A 21,979-nucleotide genomic window follows, 5' to 3' on the forward strand; every position below is an offset into this window, starting at 1 on the left:
AGATTATTGGTATGGCTAAAGGTATGTTAAGTTACTTTAATAGGTGATTTTCATAGCTCTTTGGACAAGGCACTCCTAAAATTGCATTATATTTTAAAGTTTGCTTGAGGACAAGCAAAGATTTGAGTTTGGGGGTATTTGATACATGCATTTTACATAGTCATTTAGGTTAAATTTCATGACTATTTCATTTATTTGTTAGTCACTTTTAGCTAATTTTATTAGTTATTTAGATAATTTTTCATAATTGTCAATTTTTAGGTTAATTTGTAATTTGCTTTGTTTTGTAGGTAAAAATGGTGTTTTTGAGGGACTAATAAGTAATTATGCCAGTGAGGAGTGATTCTTCGAGCCAAAAATATCAAAATAAAGCTTGAAAATTGAAGAATGCAAAATTGCCAAAGTTTGCATAACCTGCTGCACAACTTTTGTAGTTCTGCACAGGGAGAAGAAGCAATTTGTGAGCTTGATGAAACCTGCATAACATACTGCATGACTTATGCAGATTCACGTCCTGCTTATGCAACTTCACAGAAACCTGTATAACTTGCCGTATAACTTATGTAGTCTCACGCCCTGCTTATGCAGCTTCACGGAGGGAACAACTGCTTTGGCCGAAACTTACATGACTTGCTGCATAACTTATGCTGTTCCACTCCCCACTTATGCAGCATCATGGAAAGAGCTCCCAAACCTGCCGAAATCTGCACAAGAGCCTGCATAACTTATGCAATTCACTTATGCAGTTTCACGGAAGGCTCCAAAGCTTGAAAAAATCTGCATAACTAGCCTGCATAACTTATGCAACATCACGGAAAGCACCTGAAACCACCAAATATGCATAGAATCTGCATAGGAAGCTTGCACAACTTGTGCAATCCTTCATAATGAGCTGGCAGAAAGATTTTCACACGTGAATCTTCACCTCAAACACACCATTTTAGGGTTACTTGTCAGAAGAATATAAATAGGGTCCTTATCTCATTTTGGCGATGAGGAGAAAGAACAAGAAAAGGGGAGAAGCAGAGGAAACGTAAGAAAACAGAGCAAGAGGCATCACTTCCCTTTTCTGGACCAGAGTTGGATCCTTCTTCTTCTTTTCACTATTTTCTACCTTTTTTGTATTGAGTTTCTTGGTTCTTAGTATATTTTCAAGTTCTATTTCCATATTTACTTAGAATATCTTGTAATAATTATGGATAGCGAGTAGTTTTTCACAGATTCTGGAGTTGGGATGTAATATTTGAGATATTTTGTGGATTTTGATTAGGTAATCCATATTTTATGGTTTTTATGAGGTTTTATCCATTTCTTGTGTGCTTAATGACATGCTTAGTGTAGAATCCCATTAAGTATTGTTCTTAATCCATGGTTGAAGCACCGAAAGGAGAAAACCCTGTGATAGATAATCAAGAAATTGGATTTAATTAACTTAAATCTAGAAATAGACTAAGGATTAAGTGGTTTTACAGATTAATTAATGAACTTAATGGATCTTGATTAATTTTAACTATGTGAAAGTAGGATTAAGTTAATTAAGACATTCTTTGTCTCACTCGAAACGGTATTCAAAGGATTTAAGAATTAATCTCCTTAAAACCCATAATTTTCATAAGATTGGACAACCAATTTAAAAATCCCAAAATAGTTTAAATATGAATCCCCAAACTCCGGAATCGCCCTTTTATCATTGTTAATTTTTAGTCGAATTTAATTGCATGTCATTTTAATTCTTACCATATTTCAATTTGCTCATTTTAATTACTGCTAATTTAGTTGAATCTTTATATTGATAATTAGATTGTTAAATTTTGCATATATAAATTTCTCACCTAAAATTTTATCAATCTATTACTTGAATTTCAAAATTAGTTTAAATTAATCAATTTTTATATCAAAAAATTTAATAATTAACACAACTCTTCGAATGAACGATATCTTTCCTATGCTACTTGTGCGAGCCATGCACTTGCGGTTGGGCTACATCACCCACCTTTACTTGACTGAGGCATTCTCTCTTAAGCCTCATGCACTCTCGCCTTGCGGTGCGCCTTTGACAACTATGTCTTCATGTAATAACTTTTCTACAAATATTAATGTGTTAATAAAAGATAAATGTCTTGCATGCATATATAGCATATTTTCATCTCCTTTTGTTAGTATACAATAATTGCATGGAATAATTAATCTTAATATGTCTATCATAATCGACGATCAGAATTACAGAATAAATTCTCATGGGAAAAGGGGGTTTTGGATTGATATTGCTGATGGGAAATAGTTAGTAGAACAAAATTGGTTAAAGCATGAAATGAAGGAAAGGTAGAAGGAGCTCTGTAGCCTTGTAGCCAAGGAATAATTTGCTGGATTGAGACATAGTCTGCCAAGCATTCAACCACTGATAGGATTATCTTCTTCCTTTCTTCTTCTTTTCCTGTTCTTGCAACAATTTCTTGATGTTACCATATGTTGATAAATCAAACAAATGTCGCAAGTTGCTACATAAACGGTGCCGTGTTTTGGTGAGAATGGATAGCCCCCCATTGTCAGTTCTCCTACCCAGAAGAATCTTTCACTACAATTTGCTGCAGGAATTTTACTAAGACAAAGCATAGTGGGCTATTGTTGGCAATTAAAAGAGAATAATTGCTTAGATGAGAATAATTGCTGCCACTTCCCCATTAGTTAAACAATCCACTTTTAGCTATTCGTATTACTAATGAAGGAGATAAATATGGTGGGACCCAGCATTCCTTTTGACTAAAAGACAAATATAGCCAGACATTTTCTTAGTATTTCCAAGCCACATGCAAAGTCAAGTTGTCCATCTTCCAGCATGGTTGAGGAAAAATTATGTAATAAAATTGATGTATGGATTTACGTGAATTCTATTATAATTAATAATATAATAAAATTGTTGTATTTATAATAACTGTATTAAATAAAAATTTCATAATTCATTTAGTTAAGCTATCCAATTATGAGTAGGCAAAACCAATTTAATTCCTAGCAGCTATGAGAAGGCGCACCTTCTATAGCAAAAATAATTTCCTTGGGTATTAATTCTGAAGTAAACAAAGACTATCCAACTTTTATTGGCCATAACCAAAATCTTTACTATATATGCATATTCAAATTAAACATATGGCTAGGACGAAGCCTAAACACGTAGAAAGACATGAGGGACATGCATGGACAGGCTTCGAAGCAAATGGATTGCCACAGTTGCAAGCATACTGATTCAGTGCAGCACAGGTGCTACCCTGACCTTCAGCATCTACTCTTCAGTCCTGAAATCCAGCGAAGGCTACAATCAATCGGAGCTTGACATGGTATCGGTGTTTAAGGACATAGGAGACAATGGTGGCATCCTTTCTGGGCTCCTCTACACAGCCGTTACGAGAGATGGTGCTGGCTTTGGTGGACCGTGGGTGGTGCACATGGTTGGAGCAATTCAGTGTTTCACTGGGTACTTCCTTATGTGGGCCTCAGTCGTGGGTTTTCTCTCCCGGCTGCCCTTGCTGTTGATGTGCTTGTACATGTTAGCAGCAGCTCATGCTCAGCCATTTTTTGATACTGCTAATGTTGTTATTGGCGTTCAGAGCTTTCCCAAGTATATAGGCACTGTTGTGGGTATTATGAAGGTAAATCCTCAAGATAACAATAAGGAATTTGGATCCTCTTATTTGCAGAGATGGATTAAAATTATTTTCATACAAAGAAAAAAAGATGCACCAGTAAAATTATTTGGACCTTGATTTGGAAGAGCTTTAGGGAATGAGATCTTTCTTTGCCACTTCACTGCCTTATGTAATGCTTCCAGATAGGGGTGGAGAACTCTTTCTGAAACTTTCCTTGAATTGATTTTCTTTTTAATAATAGGAGTTTCTTTTGGTTCTACCTACTAGCTATTCAGGTTTTCCTTCTTATGTTCCATTTTGCCAGGGCTTTCAAGGTCTAAGTGCGGCCATATTGATTCAAGTTTATAACACGATATGCCAAGGCAAGCCCAGTACCTTCTTTCTCATTATTGCGTTGTCACCAACTCCAGTTTCTCTCTTGCTCATGTGTTTGGTGAGAAGTTATGAAAATAACGCAGGTGAAGACAAGAAACAGTTCTCTGTGGTTGCCATGATCATTGCATTCTATCTCTTAGTCACAATAATTCTGGAGAATATTTTCAAGTTCCCATTATGGGCACGCATTGCTACCTTGCTATTCTTCTATTTCTCCTTGCCTCACCACTTGCTATTGCAATCAAAGCCCTGAGGAAGGACTCAGAGAGATTTCCCCAACCCTGTTCAATCGAAGTGACTCCATCAATGGACAAAGAAGCAGGTCAAGTGGATTCCTTATCCTCTCAAATTGGAGAACACATGAATCTCTTCCAAGCCATGAGGACCTTAAACTTCTGGTTGCTGGTTGTTTGCATAGCATGTGGAAGAGGTTCAGGGCTCGCCACAATAAATAATGTCAGACAAGTAGGAGAATCACTTAATTACAAAGCCACTGAGATTAATACTTTGGTTTCTCTATGGAGCATGTGGAATTCTCTGGCTCGTTTTGGAGCTGGGTTTTTATCAGACTTTTTCTTGTATTCAAGAAAATGGGCTAGGCCATTTTTGATGGCCATTATTCTAGCAATTATAACGGGTGGCCACACAATGATAGCTTCTGGTTTCTCAGGAAATTTGTGCGTGGCCACTTTCTTAGTGGGCGTTTGTAATGGCTCTGTATGGTCACTAATGCCCACCATCACTTCTGAGATATTTCGTATCAGACATATGGGGACAATTTTCAACTCTATTGCCATAGCAAGTCCTATCGGAACCTATATGTTCTCTGTTAGAGTGGTGGGATACATTTATGACGAAGAAGCATCAGGTGAAAGGAACTTATGCAGCGGCACTCACTGCTTCATGCTATCTTTCTTGATAATGGCATCTACCACTCTCTTTGGATTTCTTGTTGCTATTGCACTGTTCTTGTGAACAAAGAGTTTTTATAAAGTAGTTGTGCTCAGTAGGTTACAGAGATCTTGATTAGTATTTGGAGCTTGTTGGGTAGGCATGTGCTTGATTATAATATTTGCAAATGAATGAGAGCATCTGTTTAACATCTTCTTGCCACAACGTCAAGAGAATCTTGCAGGGCTTTTTAACAGAGTTGCATAATAATTAATAAAGAAGTAGAATTCTTATCTTTACCTACAATTAATTTGTGAAATTGCATAATTTTTTTTTAAATTACAAAAAATAGTATTACAAATGAATATTCTCTTGCTCTTCATCTAAATTCACTTCTTTAATCAGATTAAGATAGTAAAAATGGATCTTACGCCATAAGATGGTAACAAAAAAAATGCTGTGATCAGGAAAGGGATTAAAACAAAAAATTCAGGACTTGAGTTTGGAACCTTTTCGCATGGCCAAAGGCCAGGAAGGTCACTTTAGGCTACTTAATTAATTTAGGAGACGTTTTGAAATTTGTCCAAATGTTGCAGATTCTTGCAAGCTGCATGTACAATGGATTTCTGGATTTTGTTAGCCATGGCTTGTGGTATGGGCTCAGGACTTGTCACAGTAATATAAGCCAAGTAGGAAGATCTTTTGGTTATGCAAGCATTGAAACTAGTACCTTGGTTTCTTTGTGGAGCCATTGGAACTTTCTTGGCTGGTTTAGAGCTGGATTTACATCTGATTATTTCTTACCCGCTAAAGGGTGGGCAAGGCCATTGTTCATGGTCATCACTCTTGCCGGTATGACCATTGGTCATCTGGTGATTGCTTCTGGTTTTCCTGGTTAGGTTCTGGAGGCTGTTTGTTATGGGTCTCAGTGGTCACTGATGCCCACAATTTCTTCTGAGATATTTGGGTAAGGGCATATGGAATTACGGATTATGGCCAAACACATTCAATACTTGGATCCTACATATTCTCTTTGAGAGTGGTTGGGCATATATATGTGACAAGGAAGCATCAGGGGAAGGGAACACATGCACTGGAACCCATTGTTTCATGTTATCTCTTCTGGTCATTGCACTGGCTACAATTTTTGGGGGCTCCTGCTCTTCCGGAAAAAAGGATTTATATTCGGATTATACCGAGAAGATTACCGTTACAACAACTACCATAGAAAGCAATCAATTGGGCCTGATGGCTTCGGCCTGCAACGTTACAAAATGGGCTTATTAGCATCGGCCCAAATGGATCCCCATCAAAATTAGGATTTACTGAGAAATTAGGGAGTAATAGGTAAATTTGCTCCTTTTAGATATTAAGCTGCATCAGATTAACCATAGAAAAGGAAGCGAAGAAGGGTTTCTGCAAGCTCTTCCTGTCTTTGATTTCTAATTAAATTTCCACATTGAACAATCACAACGAACAAGTATATCAATCATTATTGTTGCTAATTTAGAAAAAAAATAATTTTTTTTTTAGGAGACGTTGATAGATACGTAAGGCCAAAGTTCCTCAATTTTTCTATTTGCAAGATGAAGACGACGAAAGGAGGCAAAGTTATGAACCCCACTGACGCCTATCGTAAGGAGCTTCGCAAGAAAGAATTAAAACGGGTAATTATTTTTATTTCTCCAATTTTTTTTTTTAAATTTTGGAAGGAGGGTGGTTTGGTTAATCATCGAATAGTTTTTCTGTAATTGGATTTTGGGTGCGGAGTTGCTGAGGACAAAGGGGGAAAAGTAGCAATAGCGAAGAAATTTGAATATTTTGATTTTGGTTTTGCAAGTAATGAAAGAAAATTTGCTTCAATCAAGCTCTGTAAAATTTGAAAATTGGGAGGTTTTTAATTTCGTGAAATCACTTATTTTCAAATTTAAGTTTGTTTCCTGAAACTTAAGGGAAAGCGAGGAAAGACTTCTCACTGTGGCCAATTTTATTCATAACTTTATTAGCACCAGAATGGGTGTAGTTGAACATTTACTTGTACTCTCAGATCGTGGTGTTTTTTTCATTGTATTTTAGTTATTGCATCTGTGTTTCGTCACACATGTATTCCTATGTGTTTTGGTGCCTTTCTGGAGCAATGAAAATCTTATCCATTAGTCGACAAATTATCAAACTTCTAACCTTGTGTATTCGATTTAACAGAATAAAAAAGAAAGAAAGAAGGTGAGGGAGGTGGGCATCTTGAAGAAGGATCCTGAGGCGCTTAGGGAGCAAATAGAGAAGTTGGAAATGATGAGTAAGTCAGTCTACTTGATTATTTCTTCTTCTCTCTGTCTCTCTCTCTTACACTGAAGGTATCTTGCTCAAAATTGTGAATAAAAAGTATCATATTTCAATGCACATGATCATAGTGGAATGATCGGAAGTTATTAGTAGTTGATTTGGATCCCTAACTTATGGAAGTAGAGATCCAAGCATAGATAGAATACCCTTCTTCAATCATGGATGTTCAATTCCCTCAAAACAATGACTTTTCTGATCTACTTGTACATTTGATACGTGCCCACGGTATATGGAATCGCATAAGAAATAAAGAGTGAGTAAAATATTGTTTCTATAGGGGTTGTCTTTAATTACTAAAATCTGTGGTAATTTTACTAATATTTAGACTATCAAATTGAATTAAATTCAAGAAATTAAAATTTAATTAAAAATGAAATTAACTAAAATTAAAAATTAACTAATAAAAAAAATAAAAAATTTGGGTTTAAAATCAAATAAAAGTGGCTAAGGATTTTGATTTCACTTTACCCAATAATTAATCTCAATCAGTTTTATTTTATAATCAATTTTAACTATTCTTGCAAGGGTAAATAATCAAAAGCATTTAATAATTCATTCCGAGTATCATTAAACCTTCTAATTAATGAATTAACCCATATTTCTCAATAAAGAGTTAATTAATTACAGCATTAAGAAAAAGACTATTTCAACAAAATCCATAGACCCAATCTTAGTTTCCACTTTTAATTAAAATCTATTATAGTTGTTATTAAATCTAACTTTTAATCATGTTTTTCAACCATAGATTAGAAATCTAAAATCATTCAAGTATTCGGCCAAGATACTCAATAGCATTAAACTTAAAAATAACAAATATTAGCAAAGTAGAGAAAATTAGAACAAAATCTAGAAATTAAATCATATCAAGCTATATCAAATCCCTAACTAAAGTATCTAGCCACTCATAATGTCAACTCAAAATAACCTTAACAAAATTGTATCTAAACATAGCAATAAAAATTTAATCTCTAAACAAAAGCTAATGGAAAGAAAAGAGAAGAAAGAACTCTAAGAAGCTTGAAGACTTGAAGAAAATTCTTGCTCCAATCTCCTCAAACTCCTCTTCCAAAAACCTTTCTCTAGCTCCAAGATAGAAAAACTAGAGTGTCTGGATAGTTCTTCCCAAGAGAAAAATGTCTCTTGCCTTCCCCTTTTCTGAAAATTTCCAACTACCCTTAATTTTGACTCTTCCTTTCTCTTGTTGAAGTGTCACAAAATCATTGGATGAGAAAATGCCCTCAAAGAGCATCTCATGGCCAACCATGCGAGTTGGGAACAATCTCACAGTTGGCGATGCTTGTTTTTCAATTCCACAGCTAACTATGCGGATTTCATAGCCAGCCATGAGATCTTCTGCTCTAATAATTCTTTTCCAATTCTTCACCATTTTTTATAGTTCTTTTTCCTAAAAAAAAAATATAATTAAAGTGATATTAGTTAACTTTTAGCTAAATAAAACTATAAAATGAAATTAAAATTAATTAAAAGACGAAATATTTATATAAATTAATAAAATTCACTCTATAAAAGTACTATATATTAATATTCCACAAAACATGTGGCAATTGTGTTTTCATGCCAAGTGACTTCTTCCTGTTATTGTGTCTAACACATCATAATTTAGTGCTAGTTCTCATAAACATTAACCCAACTATGAAGCTTTCTTTACTACGAGGTACCGGATTTATTTTTATTGTGAGAACTTTCAGTGTGTGAAAATTGAAATTTTAAAGTCCATGTAAGATTGTAGATCTCTAGCAAATTCAAACCTAATAATTGCCAATAGATCTTGAGATGCAACCAAACATTGGATATTCTAATTTATTAAAGGAACTGAGGAAGCAAGTTATGATTGATTTACTCTTTCTATGGTGCCTGTACCTGTGCATGCATAAATTGACGGTTGGGCGGGGGTATGTTTATAGAATTTAAAATAGTTGTTGCTTATGGGCTTCCTTGTTTATAAAAATGACAACTTTTCGGTTATCCTGTAATCATTGAAGCTTATAGTTTTAGTAAATGTCCTTCAATAAGAGAAATGAAAAAAAATCAGGCACTTTTTCATGCTGCATTAATTTTACTTTGATATTTATCCCATGGTTTTCAATGACTTCTCTTCTTGTATTTCCTAGCTGTTGATAGTTGTGCTCATCTGGACGATACTTTTGTTGCATGTGACATGGAGATGAAATTTGCTATGCTAGCCCTTTTCCATTCAAACTTTCCTCTGTGTCTTCATAATTGGTGCAGAGGCTGATGGTGCTTTGGATAAAGCAAGAAAACACAAGAAGCGTCAACTTGAGGATACACTTAACCTTGTTTTGAAAAAGAGAAAGGTAATAGTTATGATGCTATGTTTTCTGCTGCTCCTTTCATTTCCAAGTCCAACTCCATTTAAAAGAAAATTACATGGGTGGTCAGATATCTGGATCAAGACAAACATTTAATTATAGCAGAAACGAAACAGCATGCAGTTGATGAATGGTGGATGGTTTTTATTGGATTAATAGTGTGCATCAATAGGGTACGTCCGTACGTGCTCATAGACCAGCAAATAACTCTATCAACATTGTGTACTTGAAATGTCAGAAGCAATAACATTCATATAACATTTCTGAAGAAATTCTAATGGTTCTGTAATTTTAAGAATTAGTAATGGTTCTATAACTATTAGGTCTATGATTGCATATAGAATTAGGGAGAAAAATGTAGATTGGGAATAGGAAGAGGAAATTTGGTTGTACAAACATAATAACCAGTTTTCTTTAATATCTCAAACAGGAGTATGAAGAGAAGATGAAGGAGAAGGGTGAGACACCAGTCATGTTCAGGTAAATTGTCCGCTCTTTTCTCCTTTCCTTTCTGTCAATGCCAGCTAGCCATTTATTCTTTAACATCTTTTGTTTTTTATTAACAAACTGAATTCTTTATTCTATTGCAGTCATTTGGGGCCACCTCAGAGGAGAACATCTGCAGAAGAAGAAGAAAGAGTCAAGCACCCTAAACCTGAAGTATGTCTGACTGACTTTAATAATAATTTATTCCTATTTTATTCTCTTGCGATCTTACATTTACCAAGATTTTGGTTGCAGGACTCCGTCTACTATCATCCTACACTGAATCCTACTGGGGCCCCACCACCGGGAAAGCCTCCTATGTATAAGTCATCCATAGGTTCTTTTTTCTGTCTCATTTTTCAGCTGAATGTGTTGTTGATTTATGTGCTTTGGGTGTGTGTTAACTTTGCTTTGATTTTGACATGCAGGGCCTCGGATTCCCTTATCTGCTGCTGCTTCATCAAGCACTGCCGCATCGTCCTCAAATACAGAGTCGGATGATGGTACCTTAGCAGTGCTTCCCCCGCCACCTCCCCCACCTCCGCCTTTGCCAGAGAGCACTAACGTGGCCTCTGGTGATAACTCTGTTATACCTGCTTCTTTGCCTCTACCTCCACCTCCTCCCATGCCACCAAAGCCTCCTGCACCAGGGTTGGGCATGTCACTGCCTCCGCCTCCACCTCCACCTCCACCAGGCCCCCCACCAAAAGATCAAGTTTCAAGTCACACCTTCCTACCACCGCCTTCTCCCCTCCAACAGTCTGCTCAGCCACCTCCACCTGGCACTAATGAAATTGAAAGGGAAAGAAATTTATCTACCTTGTCAGATGAACCATCATCCAAAGAAACAATTCATGTGAGTTTATATTGCACATCCTCTGCAACTGCTTTGTCATAAAGACAACCTAAATTTGATGAAGACATTACACCAGATTATCAAAAAAAAAAAAAAAAGGAGTATATTCTTGGTCCATAGTTCAAAATCCAAAGGCGTTTAGCTGTTGTTTACAAACTCAAAGAATTGGTAACAGGCATTAGGCTTGACACCTTAACTGAACTTTTTTTTTTTTTGGGGGTAAACCTTTTCTGGACTTTTGGGTATAAAGGTAACATCTTCATTTCTCTATTCAGGTGCCTACCGTACTCCCCCCACCACCTCCTCCTCCTAGTATGCTGCTGAAGTCAGCCATCAATCAGTCTGAAGGCACCTCATCTGAAGCTGATGGTGATAATCCAACAGCAACTAAGGATAACCTTAAAATGGTTCCCCCACCACCTCCTCCACGGCAACCACCTCCTGTGGCTGGGCCAACTGTGATTCCCACATTACAGCCTGATGTATTGCCCCCAGGAATATCACATTTGCCTGGACCCCCACCTCCACCAGGTATGCGGGCACCAGGGGCTGCTACCGGACTTCCTGGCCAAGTGGCTCCTCCAGGAGTGATGGTTCCACTAATGCCAAGACCACCATATGGTCCTCCCCCTGGACCTCCTCCAATGATGAGACCACCACTTCCACCTGGTCCTCCTCCTACCTTACAAGAAGATCCTGCAATAAGGCCACCCATTCCTCAGAAGCCATCTTATGTCAAATCTGCTGCATCTACTGTAGTTAAGAGGCCATTAGCACAGCACACTCCAGAACTTACAGCTATGGTATGTTCATTTCTCTAATTAGTTATCAGAAGCCAACTTATGTAAAAACTCTTCTCTCTTTAAACATTTATATGTATAGTATACATATAAAATGGAAAGTGTACATATAAAATGGAAAGGTAAAGCACTTCTCTTACTGGGGATATTGCATTAAGAAAAAGTAGTACTATTGCTCATTAGACAATTTCTAATGTGTTTAACCTTGAGGCAAACTGCCTGAAGGTTTTCAGTAGAAAAGTTTCAAGACATTTGGAAACATGGAAGACATTCGGAATGCATTATGATTTGCAGATGTTGATCCCATTTTCTGTTCATAATCAGAAAATAGATCGCTGAACACAATTCCCAGAAGTCATTTTTGGAACTTATCAATTTACATATGAACAGAAGAAAATTACCATTGCATGAAGCCTCATCTGAAGGAACTGTAGGGGAGATGAGAGCAAAGAAAATTGGATTATCATATGGAGCATGGAATGTTTAAATTCTGTTAGCATTGTTATAAAATTGTGCACACATGATTTAACAACCTTGCTTGTATGATAATGTAGCACCCAACAAGGATTGGCTAGTATTCCCACACTCTGAGCCCTAATTTTTAGTCTGTTTTCAGGTTCCTGCTTCAGTTCGCGTAAGAAGAGAGACTGCTGTTCCAAAATCCAAACCCAAGCCAACAGTGTCAACTGCATCAGCAGCAGTCATCAGACCGGCTGCTCCTACCATCATGAAGCCAGAGTCCACTAAATTGCCACCAGCTCCAAAGACTCAGAGTATTGATGACTCATATATGGCGTTTTTGGAGGACATGAAAGCACTTGGTGCACTTGATACTTGATCTCAGCATTGCAGGCTAGAGGACAGAGAAAAAGGAACCGAGGCCTTGTAGCGTGCAGGTTAATTTGCTGGTACAGTAGCTTGAGCAGAAAAATTTGTTGTTGCCAGTGCCCTTGGTTCGACCTCTTTCGGTTGAGTTTAGGAACCTACATTGTATCATTGGTCCATTTTTCCCTTGGTAGAGCACCTCCATATATAAGGTGGGGGTAATTGGGGGCAATTTTTCTAAGTGGACGGTAGATATATTAACTGGAACAAGGGGCGTAACTGTACTTCATTGAAATTCAATATTTGGTTGCCTTTCTCTTTTTATTTTTTCACGACTTCCAACTTAATTTATGGGTACTCTCTGATTTGTAGCTTGTCTGGGTTGTATATGTTGCCCTGTTCAGAGACAAACTTGTAACCGTTCAATCTTCTCATTTTATTTTTGGGGTTAATTATAAAAAGATTCTCTGAAATTTGTTTAAAATGCACTTAAATATTTATTGTGTTAGAATTAACAATTTGTTTTCAAAATTTGAAATTTAATTACACTGAAGTCTTGCAGTTGTTAAAATTTGTACTTTTCGTTGATGGTACATGAATGATAGTTTTGTTTGCATGGAATATATTAAATTAACCGTGATACTTTGACTGAAATCCCAGGTATCTCTTTATGGTCCTGCATGGGCAGACACTGAAAGCCCAGAAAACAGTGGAAACTTCACCACTGCCGAGATTTCATGCAGATGTGCTCATGGCTCCCCAATTCAATGTAGCTTTCTGGAAGGAAATCCTCTGCCTGTTCTAGGATATGAGTTCTGATTAGCTGAAGATGACAAGGAAACTAAAGCAAGACCAAGCCCCTGCAATTATAAATGTTCCAAGGAAACTAGAGCAACTTCTGTCGCGCCAAGACCCCATTCTTCTTCCCCCATATCTGGGAAACTGTAGAGGAGATGCGCAACAATCAATTTGCTTCTCATCTTCATATGTTGAATTTTTACTTTTTAAGCCTGTTCTTCAAGAAAAAAATCAGCTATATCACATTGCTACACTATCTTTATCTCCTTGTGTTGTATTAGATAGTTTATTGGAAACTAAATTGGACCAGCTACATGAACACAATGACTTATTAAGTTCAGTTTTAGTTTTTAAATTTATTTTTACTGTTTTTTTTTATCGAATGGAATTGGTGAATAGATCAATTTTCAAATTAATTGTTTCCATTTTAAATTTATTGATGGAAGGTACATTCATGCAAGCACGTTCTTGCATATGGGAATTTGATTCAGTTTATTATTATTATTATTATATTTATTATTATTTAATTAAACAACCTATATAATTGAAAATAGTTCTCCTCCTTAACATAAAAAAAATTAAAATCTTGGTGATGCTTCTAATTATTTTGTCTTCTTCCCAATTTTTAAATAAAAATAATTTATTAAATTAAATAATTTTGATTATAAAAATAAACGAAATATAAAAAAAAATTATTATTTTATTTTTGAACAAAATTTACAACCTTCATTTGCCACAAGAAAGCAATTTCAAGAACAAATCAGGCCAGGAAGCTCCTCTGGGCAGCTCCTGTCCCCTTGGTCTAAGATCTAAAAACAGTTACATGTACCCTTTTGGCTAAAATAATGTTACAGTTCCATCTACCCTTGAACCATTTTTAATTAAATTATTTCACAGAAGATGATGTGAACATGCGATTGATCCCATTTGTTTATTTGGAAATTAGAGAAAGCTCTCTATATTTTAGATTTGCAGCTTTTATTTCGCCCCTCATATCTTTGTCTGTTTCTTCTCATTTTGATGTCATTATTGCTTTTGAATGCTTTCTTTTTTTCTTTAAATGGTAAAGTCAAATGGGATTCTTTTCATTCTTGAATGTGAATATGGCAGTGTTTTTTGGCTTGTCTTGCGGGGTTTGGGTTTTAAAGCACTGATCCGGCATGGACAATTTGCCAATTTGTGCACAAAACACATTGAATATCAACCAAGATCCATCCAACTTGTTACTGGGGGCAAAGCAAGTGGATTCCTTCTCAACTACCTCATATTAACTATGCAAAGTTGCCGAATTAATTACTCATTTCTTGATCAAAAGTTACTGGAACTTTTCAATTCTTGAAGCTGAAATTTAAAATAAAAATAAAAATAAAAATTCAAAAGCTTGTGATAGAGAGAAAGGATTTTGAGAGAGAGAATTGGAAAATCATTGTGCAACTTCAATAAAATATTGATATGCATACAGAGAAGGAAAGATATTTTAAATGCATTTCCCTTCTGGAAGCTGACTTTAAGAGAGTGATATATAGATAGAGCTTACAAATGGGCCACCAGGAGAGAGAGATTGGAGGTAGTAAAAAATAGAGCAGTTGGTAGAGAGAAGAATGCTCAAACCAAGAAAGGTTTTCTCCTCTGAATAATGGCAGTCATTTTCTAACCCCATTTCAAGCCAACAGTTTTGCTGCTTAAGATGATTCTGGCATAGTCAAAAAGGAGCCCTTGTAGCGGAGCATCATCATTGTTTTGCCTGTTTGGTGTCATGGAAGCACTTCTTGCCATTGCTTTCCTGTTCTTTAACTTACTCTCACTTCCTGATCCTTCCTTTTCTCATCCGTTATGCACTGATTCAAGTAGGTTTTAAACCTATAGCGCCAATATTGTTATTATTTGAGTTTTGATTTGTTTTTTACTTACAAAATTTAGTGGTTATGTGCGATTATGTACTAGAAATTAATTTTCTTTCTCCTTCTGAATTTGTTGATTAGGAGCACCTGTTACCTTGAACACCACTCTGAGTTTTTGTCCCTACAATGGGAGCACATGCTGCAATTCCACTGGAGATATGCAATTGCAGAAGCAATTTCTGGCAATGAACATCTCCAATCCTGGCTGTGCGTCTCTCTTGAAATCTATACTTTGCGCTGTAAGACTTTGTTTTCCTCTTTTGTCATGTAAAAATCATATCCAACACATATTCAATTTTCAAATTTAATTCAGGTTGATTGCTTGATGACAACAGTATAAGTGTTGTGAAAGTCGATGAGCTGCTGTAGGTTCTTAATAAGTTATCCTTTTTTTTTTTTTTTTTGCATTTAGTGTCTGCAACAGTATTTCAAGTGATATGGCAAAATCTAAGGGTCAAGACCTGTTCTAGTATATATTTCAATTACAGATTCTGTGTACTTTTCATGAATTCAGAGATTAATCATTATCAATGATTAATGATATTTTGAACGTATCAACCATCTCTCAACAACTACATCATTTTGATCGAATTTTCTCACTCTTTTGATATCTTTGTTATCACGGTTTACAGAGATGTGATCCCTTTTCAGCAGAGTTGTTTACAATCAATTCTGTACCCCGGCCAGTTCCTGTTCTCTGTAATTCCACTATATCAAGAAATTCATCTCAGTTTAGTCAACCAGTGAATGACTTCTGCTCTAAAGTATGGGATGCATGTGAAAATGTATCTATATCAAATTCACCTTTTGCCCCTTCACTACAAGGCCAAGCTGGATTACTTGTCAATTCCAGTATCACCAAATTGACTGATCTCTGGCAATCAAAAACCGATTTTTGCAAAGCATTTGGTGGAGCATCTACTGATGGATCAGTATGTTTCGATGGTGAACCTGTTACACTCAATAAGACTGGATCACCTAGTCCTCCAGCTGGTTTGTGCCTTGAGAAAATTGGAAATGGATCTTACCTCAATATGGTTGCTCATCCTGATGGCTCTAACCGTGCATTCTTCTCCAGCCAACCAGGTAAGATTTGGTTGGCAACTATTCCTGAAGAGGGATCTGGAGGAACGCTCGAAATTGACGACTCCAGTCCTTTTATTGATCTAACAGATGAGGTTTATTTTAGCAGTGAATTTGGGATGATGGGTATGGCATTTCATCCAAACTTTGCACAAAATGGCCGGTTCTTTGCTTCATTTAATTGTGACAAGGTCAGGTGGCCAGGATGTGTTGGAAGATGTTCATGTAATTCAGATGTGAATTGTGATCCTTCAAAGCTAGCTTCTGACAATGGTGCACAACCATGCCAATACCAAAGCGTTATTGCAGAGTATACTGCAAATGGTACAGCAGTTGAGGCTTCCTTGGTACAAATCTCTGTACAAATAGAATTTTGTGATGTTATTTTAATTCAATAACTCCAACTGACTTCTGAACTTTTTTTTCCAGGCAACAACTGCCAAACCATTGGAAGTTAGAAGGATACTTACAATGGGCCTTCCATTCACATCGCATCATGGAGGACAAATTCTTTTTGGACCTAAAGATGGGTATTTATACTTCATGATGGGAGATGGGGGTGGACCAGATAATGCAGGGGATCCTTACAATTTTTCGCAAAACAAGAAATCATTGCTTGGAAAGATCATGCGATTGGATGTTGATAACATGCCAAGTGAGTTCCCCATAGAATTGTGTTGATTAGTTTTTTGTTGGTTTGTGTGAACAATTGCTGCATTGCAGCTTCTGTTTTCTCTTCCTCAACCTGTAGCAAACCAGTGAGTTGAGAGGCCTTGTTGCATGGCTCATAATTGCCACTTTTGCAGGTGCTAAAGAAATTAATAACCTTGGTCTATGGGGAAACTACTCTATACCTAAAGACAATCCATTTAGTGAAGACAGTGAATTGCTGCCAGAAATATGGGCATTAGGCTTAAGAAATCCTTGGCGCTGCAGCTTTGATTCAGAAAGGCCATCCTACTTTATGTGTGCAGATGTTGGGCAGGTTTGTGCTGTCTTTTCCTTCCCACGATCTTGGCAATTAGTTGGTGCAATTTGTAATTCAGTTTTCTCCTTTAGGATGTTTAGGTGAATGTTGGTGGACCTGTATAGGTCAGCTTTATTCTATATGATTATCATTGGCCATTCTAGCAAAAATAGACGAAGTAGGAGTGTCAGGGAATGATGGATAGATCCAACTAGAGCTAATTAGCTAAAACTCTGCTTGTCTCTTTGCTTAATGTCTTGCTTCCTTTTCCTTGGAGGAGCGAGACTTTTCAAATAATATTTAGTAATTCTTGAGGGCTATTTTTCGAATATAATGTAAAATTATCAATACTTTTTGGAACTGCAAGTCAAAATGTTTTCTTGATTTTGCTAAATCTTTGTTACACTTCCTCACAAACTATCTCACCCATGGCCCATTTCCACAAAAAATACCATTTCTATTGTCAGCAGAAGATATTCTAATCAACCAGCTCACATTGGTCCAAAGGGTCTACACTTATTTCATAAGTTTGTTAGTTGTTTTATGCTTAGATGTTCCATTAGCACATAGGAATTATTTAGAGAAATAGAACTGTTTGAAACAAGGACCTTTCAAAATGACAATGCATTATGCTTGTGTCTTTTGTATTACTCTATTCAAGTCATGCAAACTTGAGGTGCCTGAGGTGGATAATCCAATTCCTTTATTTATTTTTGGCCTGCAGGACTTGTACGAAGAGGTGGATATCATAACAAAGGGGGGAAACTATGGCTGGCGTGTTTATGAGGGCCCCTATCTTTATAATCCTCCATCATCACCTGGTGGAAATACTTCTCCAAACTCCATAAGCCCAATTTTCCCAGTTATGGGATACAACCACTCTGAAGTAAACAAGAATGAAGGGTCAGCATCAATTACTGGGGGTTACTTCTGTCGCTCCAAGACTGATCCATGCATGTATGGGAGGTATGTCATCTACGTACATTTCGCTAAAATGTTCTACAGAGCCGTAATAATTGATAATGATGAGTTAAGTGGCCCTTAAAAGCAATCATGTTCTCAAGCAGACTTTCAAAAATCAATATGCTCTAAGTTATGAGAGGCAAAGACTTTGTAGGGACTTGCTAATTTGTTCTGTACATTCAGGTACTTGTATGCAGATTTGTACGCTGGTGCTGTATGGGCAGGCACTGAAACCCCAGAAGATAGTGGTAACTTCACCACCAGCAAAATTCCCTTCAGTTGTGCAAAGGACTCTCCCATACAGTGCATATCTGTACCAGGAAGTAACTTTCCATCTTTGGGTTACATTTTCTCATTTGGGGAGGACAAACGCAAGGATATTTTTGTCCTAACCAGCAGTGGTGTTTATAGAGTAGTTAGACCAAGTCGCTGCAGTTACACCTGCTCAAAGGAAAATGTCACAAATGTTGCAAGCCCAGGTCCTACGACCTCACCCCCTTCGAATGCAGGTCAGTCGCAATGCCGATACAGCAGGATTGTGGTCTTACTCTCCTCTTTGTTGCCGCTTTTGTTTAGTGTTATCTAGCATATCACAGCAGATGTATGTAGCATAAAGGTCTTCTTCCAGTATTGTTGTACACTAGACTTTTCTCAATTCCGTTTTCTATTTTTTTTTTTTTCCTATAATCGGCTTGATTCAACTTGAGATCTCACAATCCTGATGAGTACAGTAACACTAAGTTAAAAAGCTCATTAGTTTCATTTCTGTTTCTTGAATTGTGGTTTTCCGGAACTACCAAAGAGATGCCTGTATTTCCTTTATCTTCAATTCCAGACCAATGGAATAGGTTTTGTCACTCCCAGTTGTACTTTTTTTGGCTCATATGGCAATTCAATTGAAAGCTGAAGGTTGTAGCTGTCTTAGATTATCCTGATTGAGTCATTAATCATGTTCTCAATCAGATGAGAGGGAATCCTGAAAAGTTGCTTTATCTTCATAAGAATTATCTTATGGGAAATTGCATAAATAGTTTTATGAAAAGTTGATTTCATGACAAATTAAGAGGCTCCATGCATCAAAATTTGCATATCCTCAAAATTTGCTTCAGATACGTACCATTTATCAAATGGTTTATGAAATTTGATTTTATGGCAACTCAACCATTTCCTTTTCCACTGCTGGAACGTTGTCCATTTGGGTTCTCAGACAGTCACGGGAAAATGGGAGGAAATTCTGGTAAGGCGCTCTACCTCACCACCGTGTACGTGAATGGTGTAGTCTAACGAGGTCAATGAGTTCTATTATAAGGCCCAAAACCTGTAGTTGGGTTTCCAATATTTGGCAGAATTGGGCTAAATTGAGTTTAGCCCTTCACATACACATGCTTGTTGTGGCATTGTAATACACATATGACCTCTCTTTTTCTTTTTTTTTTTTTTTTAATTTTAGTATTGTTGATGAAATTTGAAACCTGATTAGATAATATTGTATGTTGCAGTTTTTCGAGTTTAATTGAAAACATGAAATGCACGATAAAATACTAAAATTGAAATATTTATTTTTTGTAAGTCAAATATTTTTTTCATATTTTTATAATTTAAATATATAGAAAAAATTCAACTTTAAACTCATGTTGTAATAACAATAATAATGATAATAAATAAAAATTATAATTTATTACTTTGTTGTTTGGATATTTATTAGGCATGATGTTAATGTTAAATTTGTTATGAAAAAGTACTATTAATTTTAACTCTATTAATAAAGTGAAAAATTATACAGATGCTGTCAAAAAAATTAAAATAAATTACAATTTAATCTTTATAATTTAGTAAAATCTATATATTTATCTTTATATACTTTTTAAAACTCGTATATTTAGCACGTAACAGTCCTCATCTAATTTTCTATCTAATTTATCATTTATTATATTAGCAATATTAAAATGATATTATAAATTTATAATATAAATTTTATTATAAAATAGTTTCATATTTTATAATTTTATTATTTTAATAATAATATTTTATTTTATTTTTTTAATATTCTAGATATATTATATATTTGAACTAAAAGAAATTAGTTAAAAATTTTATTATTATATTATATTACTTTATAATTAATAACAAAATAAAAAAAAATAATATGGACACTTTAGCGTCTATATACATACAGACAAAAATAAATATATAAGTTTATTAAAAAAAAAGGTAAAATTCACTCTTGAATTTTGAGGCGAGAGCTAAAATTGTTTAAATTGAAGTTTCTATCTATATTAGCCTATTTCTTCTATTTTAAGGCCAAATTAATATTTCAATATGTGAAATAGACACGTAGTGAAAATAATTAAAAAACCTAAACTTTGAGGCGAATGTTAAATTTATCTAAATTTAAGTTTCAGTGTAAATTTATCTGTAATTTCATTTTAAGGCCAAATTAATCTCCTCTTGTCGGATTTTCAGCATGTGAAATAATAATGTTGTTTAAAATTAAAAATAAAAATTAATTGTGTAAAATTAAAACGATAATGATATTGTAAAATTTCCTCGCATCAAGTATGAAATTTTTGATGCTAGGAAAATCAATAACATTGAAAATGCCTATAAATAATTTTTTCAAATTTTTTTAAGTAATTAGTTTTTTTTTTATGTTATTTGAAGAAAAAAGAATAAAATATTATTTTTAAAAAGATCTGAAACTCAATTTTAATCCTACATCAAGAATATTGTAAAGAGTCCAAAAATATAAAAATTAATATATAATTTTTATTAAATTTCAAAAATAAAATTATAATTTACTTTAACAACGTTCAGGTAATTTTTTCTCTTTACTAACAATGCATAACTTTGATATACATTTTTGTAAAATATTAACTTTATACCTTTTATTTAGAAAATGTGTAAAATTACAAATTATTTTTTTCTTTAATTTCCCCTAATAATAATAAGTGTCGGTCTTTCAAATTACAAATTACTGTGATTACTAAGGTAGGAAGGCTCATTTTTGGAAGTTGGAACCAATTTCAAATGATAAGGAACGTTAACCAATAATCACTAGTGGCTAATGTGTTCAATGAAATGGGATTATAAATCGCAATTTTTGCATCGATGCTAAAAATGTGGTTTCAATTGCACCGATTAGGTATTGTGTCTAACTTTGATTACCCTTTTAACATGTTTTATTATTTTTACTATGCTAATAATTTAACAATTAATTATACATTCAAGAGTTGACTATTCAGATCTAAATAGAATGTATGTATGTAAATTATATAGAAATAATGATTCTGATAAAATTATTATAATTTTAACAGCAGTCTATTTTTATCATTGACATATATTTAATTTATTAATATATATACATATAAATTTAAAATAAATTAGTGTTTTATTATGAGAAATAAATAATTTAAATTTTATCTTATTTTTTGTTTTTTTTTGCAAAATTAAGAAGATATATTAAACACAAATGTACAATTTATGATATTTAAATAATAAACTGAAATTTTCCAAAAATATTTTTTTTTAAATAAAGAAAAAGGATTATTTCAGATAACTCTTGTTGGTAAAATATCGTATTTGCCCATCAATGCAAGGAGATTCATGTGTACGTATCGTTGTCAATGTTATGAAATTGATGATAAAATTTCTAAGTCTCCTCCACTAAAATGTGCACATTTTTTCATCGGAATTTTAGTG

At 34.9% G+C, this 21,979-nt stretch overlaps 2 protein-coding genes and 1 pseudogene across 2 annotated transcripts; all 3 read left to right on the forward strand.

Annotated features, from left to right (window-relative positions):
- Positions 1–3,060: 3,060 nt before the first annotated feature.
- On the forward strand, positions 3,061–5,042 carry LOC110654306 (uncharacterized; annotated as a pseudogene).
- A 1,213-nt stretch (positions 5,043–6,255) lies between these two features.
- LOC110654346 (protein EARLY FLOWERING 5) lies at positions 6,256–13,052 on the forward strand. The gene is made up of 9 exons (XM_021810297.2): positions 6,256–6,574; positions 7,110–7,203; positions 9,501–9,586; positions 10,032–10,081; positions 10,192–10,261; positions 10,343–10,424; positions 10,516–10,943; positions 11,219–11,746; positions 12,360–13,052. The coding sequence occupies exons 1-9, from the start codon at positions 6,494–6,496 to the stop codon at positions 12,579–12,581; spliced, it is 1,641 nt and encodes a 546-aa protein (XP_021665989.2). The 5' UTR covers positions 6,256–6,493; the 3' UTR covers positions 12,582–13,052.
- A 1,779-nt stretch (positions 13,053–14,831) lies between these two features.
- On the forward strand, positions 14,832–19,137 carry LOC110654347 (HIPL1 protein-like). Its single transcript, XM_021810299.2, has 7 exons — positions 14,832–15,213; positions 15,349–15,506; positions 15,900–16,697; positions 16,780–17,005; positions 17,157–17,335; positions 18,042–18,283; positions 18,464–19,137. The coding sequence occupies exons 1-7, from the start codon at positions 15,123–15,125 to the stop codon at positions 18,864–18,866; spliced, it is 2,097 nt and encodes a 698-aa protein (XP_021665991.2). The 5' UTR covers positions 14,832–15,122; the 3' UTR covers positions 18,867–19,137.
- The last annotated feature ends 2,842 nt before the right edge of the window (positions 19,138–21,979 follow it).

The sequence above is a fragment of the Hevea brasiliensis genome, chromosome 13 (genome assembly GCF_030052815.1).
Source record: "Hevea brasiliensis isolate MT/VB/25A 57/8 chromosome 13, ASM3005281v1, whole genome shotgun sequence".
In the NCBI taxonomy this organism is placed as follows: Eukaryota; Viridiplantae; Streptophyta; class Magnoliopsida; order Malpighiales; family Euphorbiaceae; genus Hevea; species Hevea brasiliensis.

Excerpts from the sequence above, each read along its gene's own strand:
- LOC110654347 (XM_021810299.2), top strand. The coding sequence starts at position 15,123 with ATGGAAGCACTTCTTGCCATTGCTTTCCTGTTCTTTAACTTACTCTCA. Across the intron at positions 16,698-16,779 it reads CAGCAGTTGAGGCTTCCTTG|GCAACAACTGCCAAACCATT; the intron begins GTACAAATCTCT and ends TTTTTTTTCCAG. Across the intron at positions 17,336-18,041 it reads TGTGTGCAGATGTTGGGCAG|GACTTGTACGAAGAGGTGGA; the intron begins GTTTGTGCTGTC and ends TTTGGCCTGCAG.
- LOC110654346 (XM_021810297.2), top strand. The coding sequence starts at position 6,494 with ATGAAGACGACGAAAGGAGGCAAAGTTATGAACCCCACTGACGCCTAT. Across the intron at positions 6,575-7,109 it reads GCAAGAAAGAATTAAAACGG|AATAAAAAAGAAAGAAAGAA; the intron begins GTAATTATTTTT and ends TCGATTTAACAG. Across the intron at positions 7,204-9,500 it reads AGAGAAGTTGGAAATGATGA|AGGCTGATGGTGCTTTGGAT; the intron begins GTAAGTCAGTCT and ends TAATTGGTGCAG.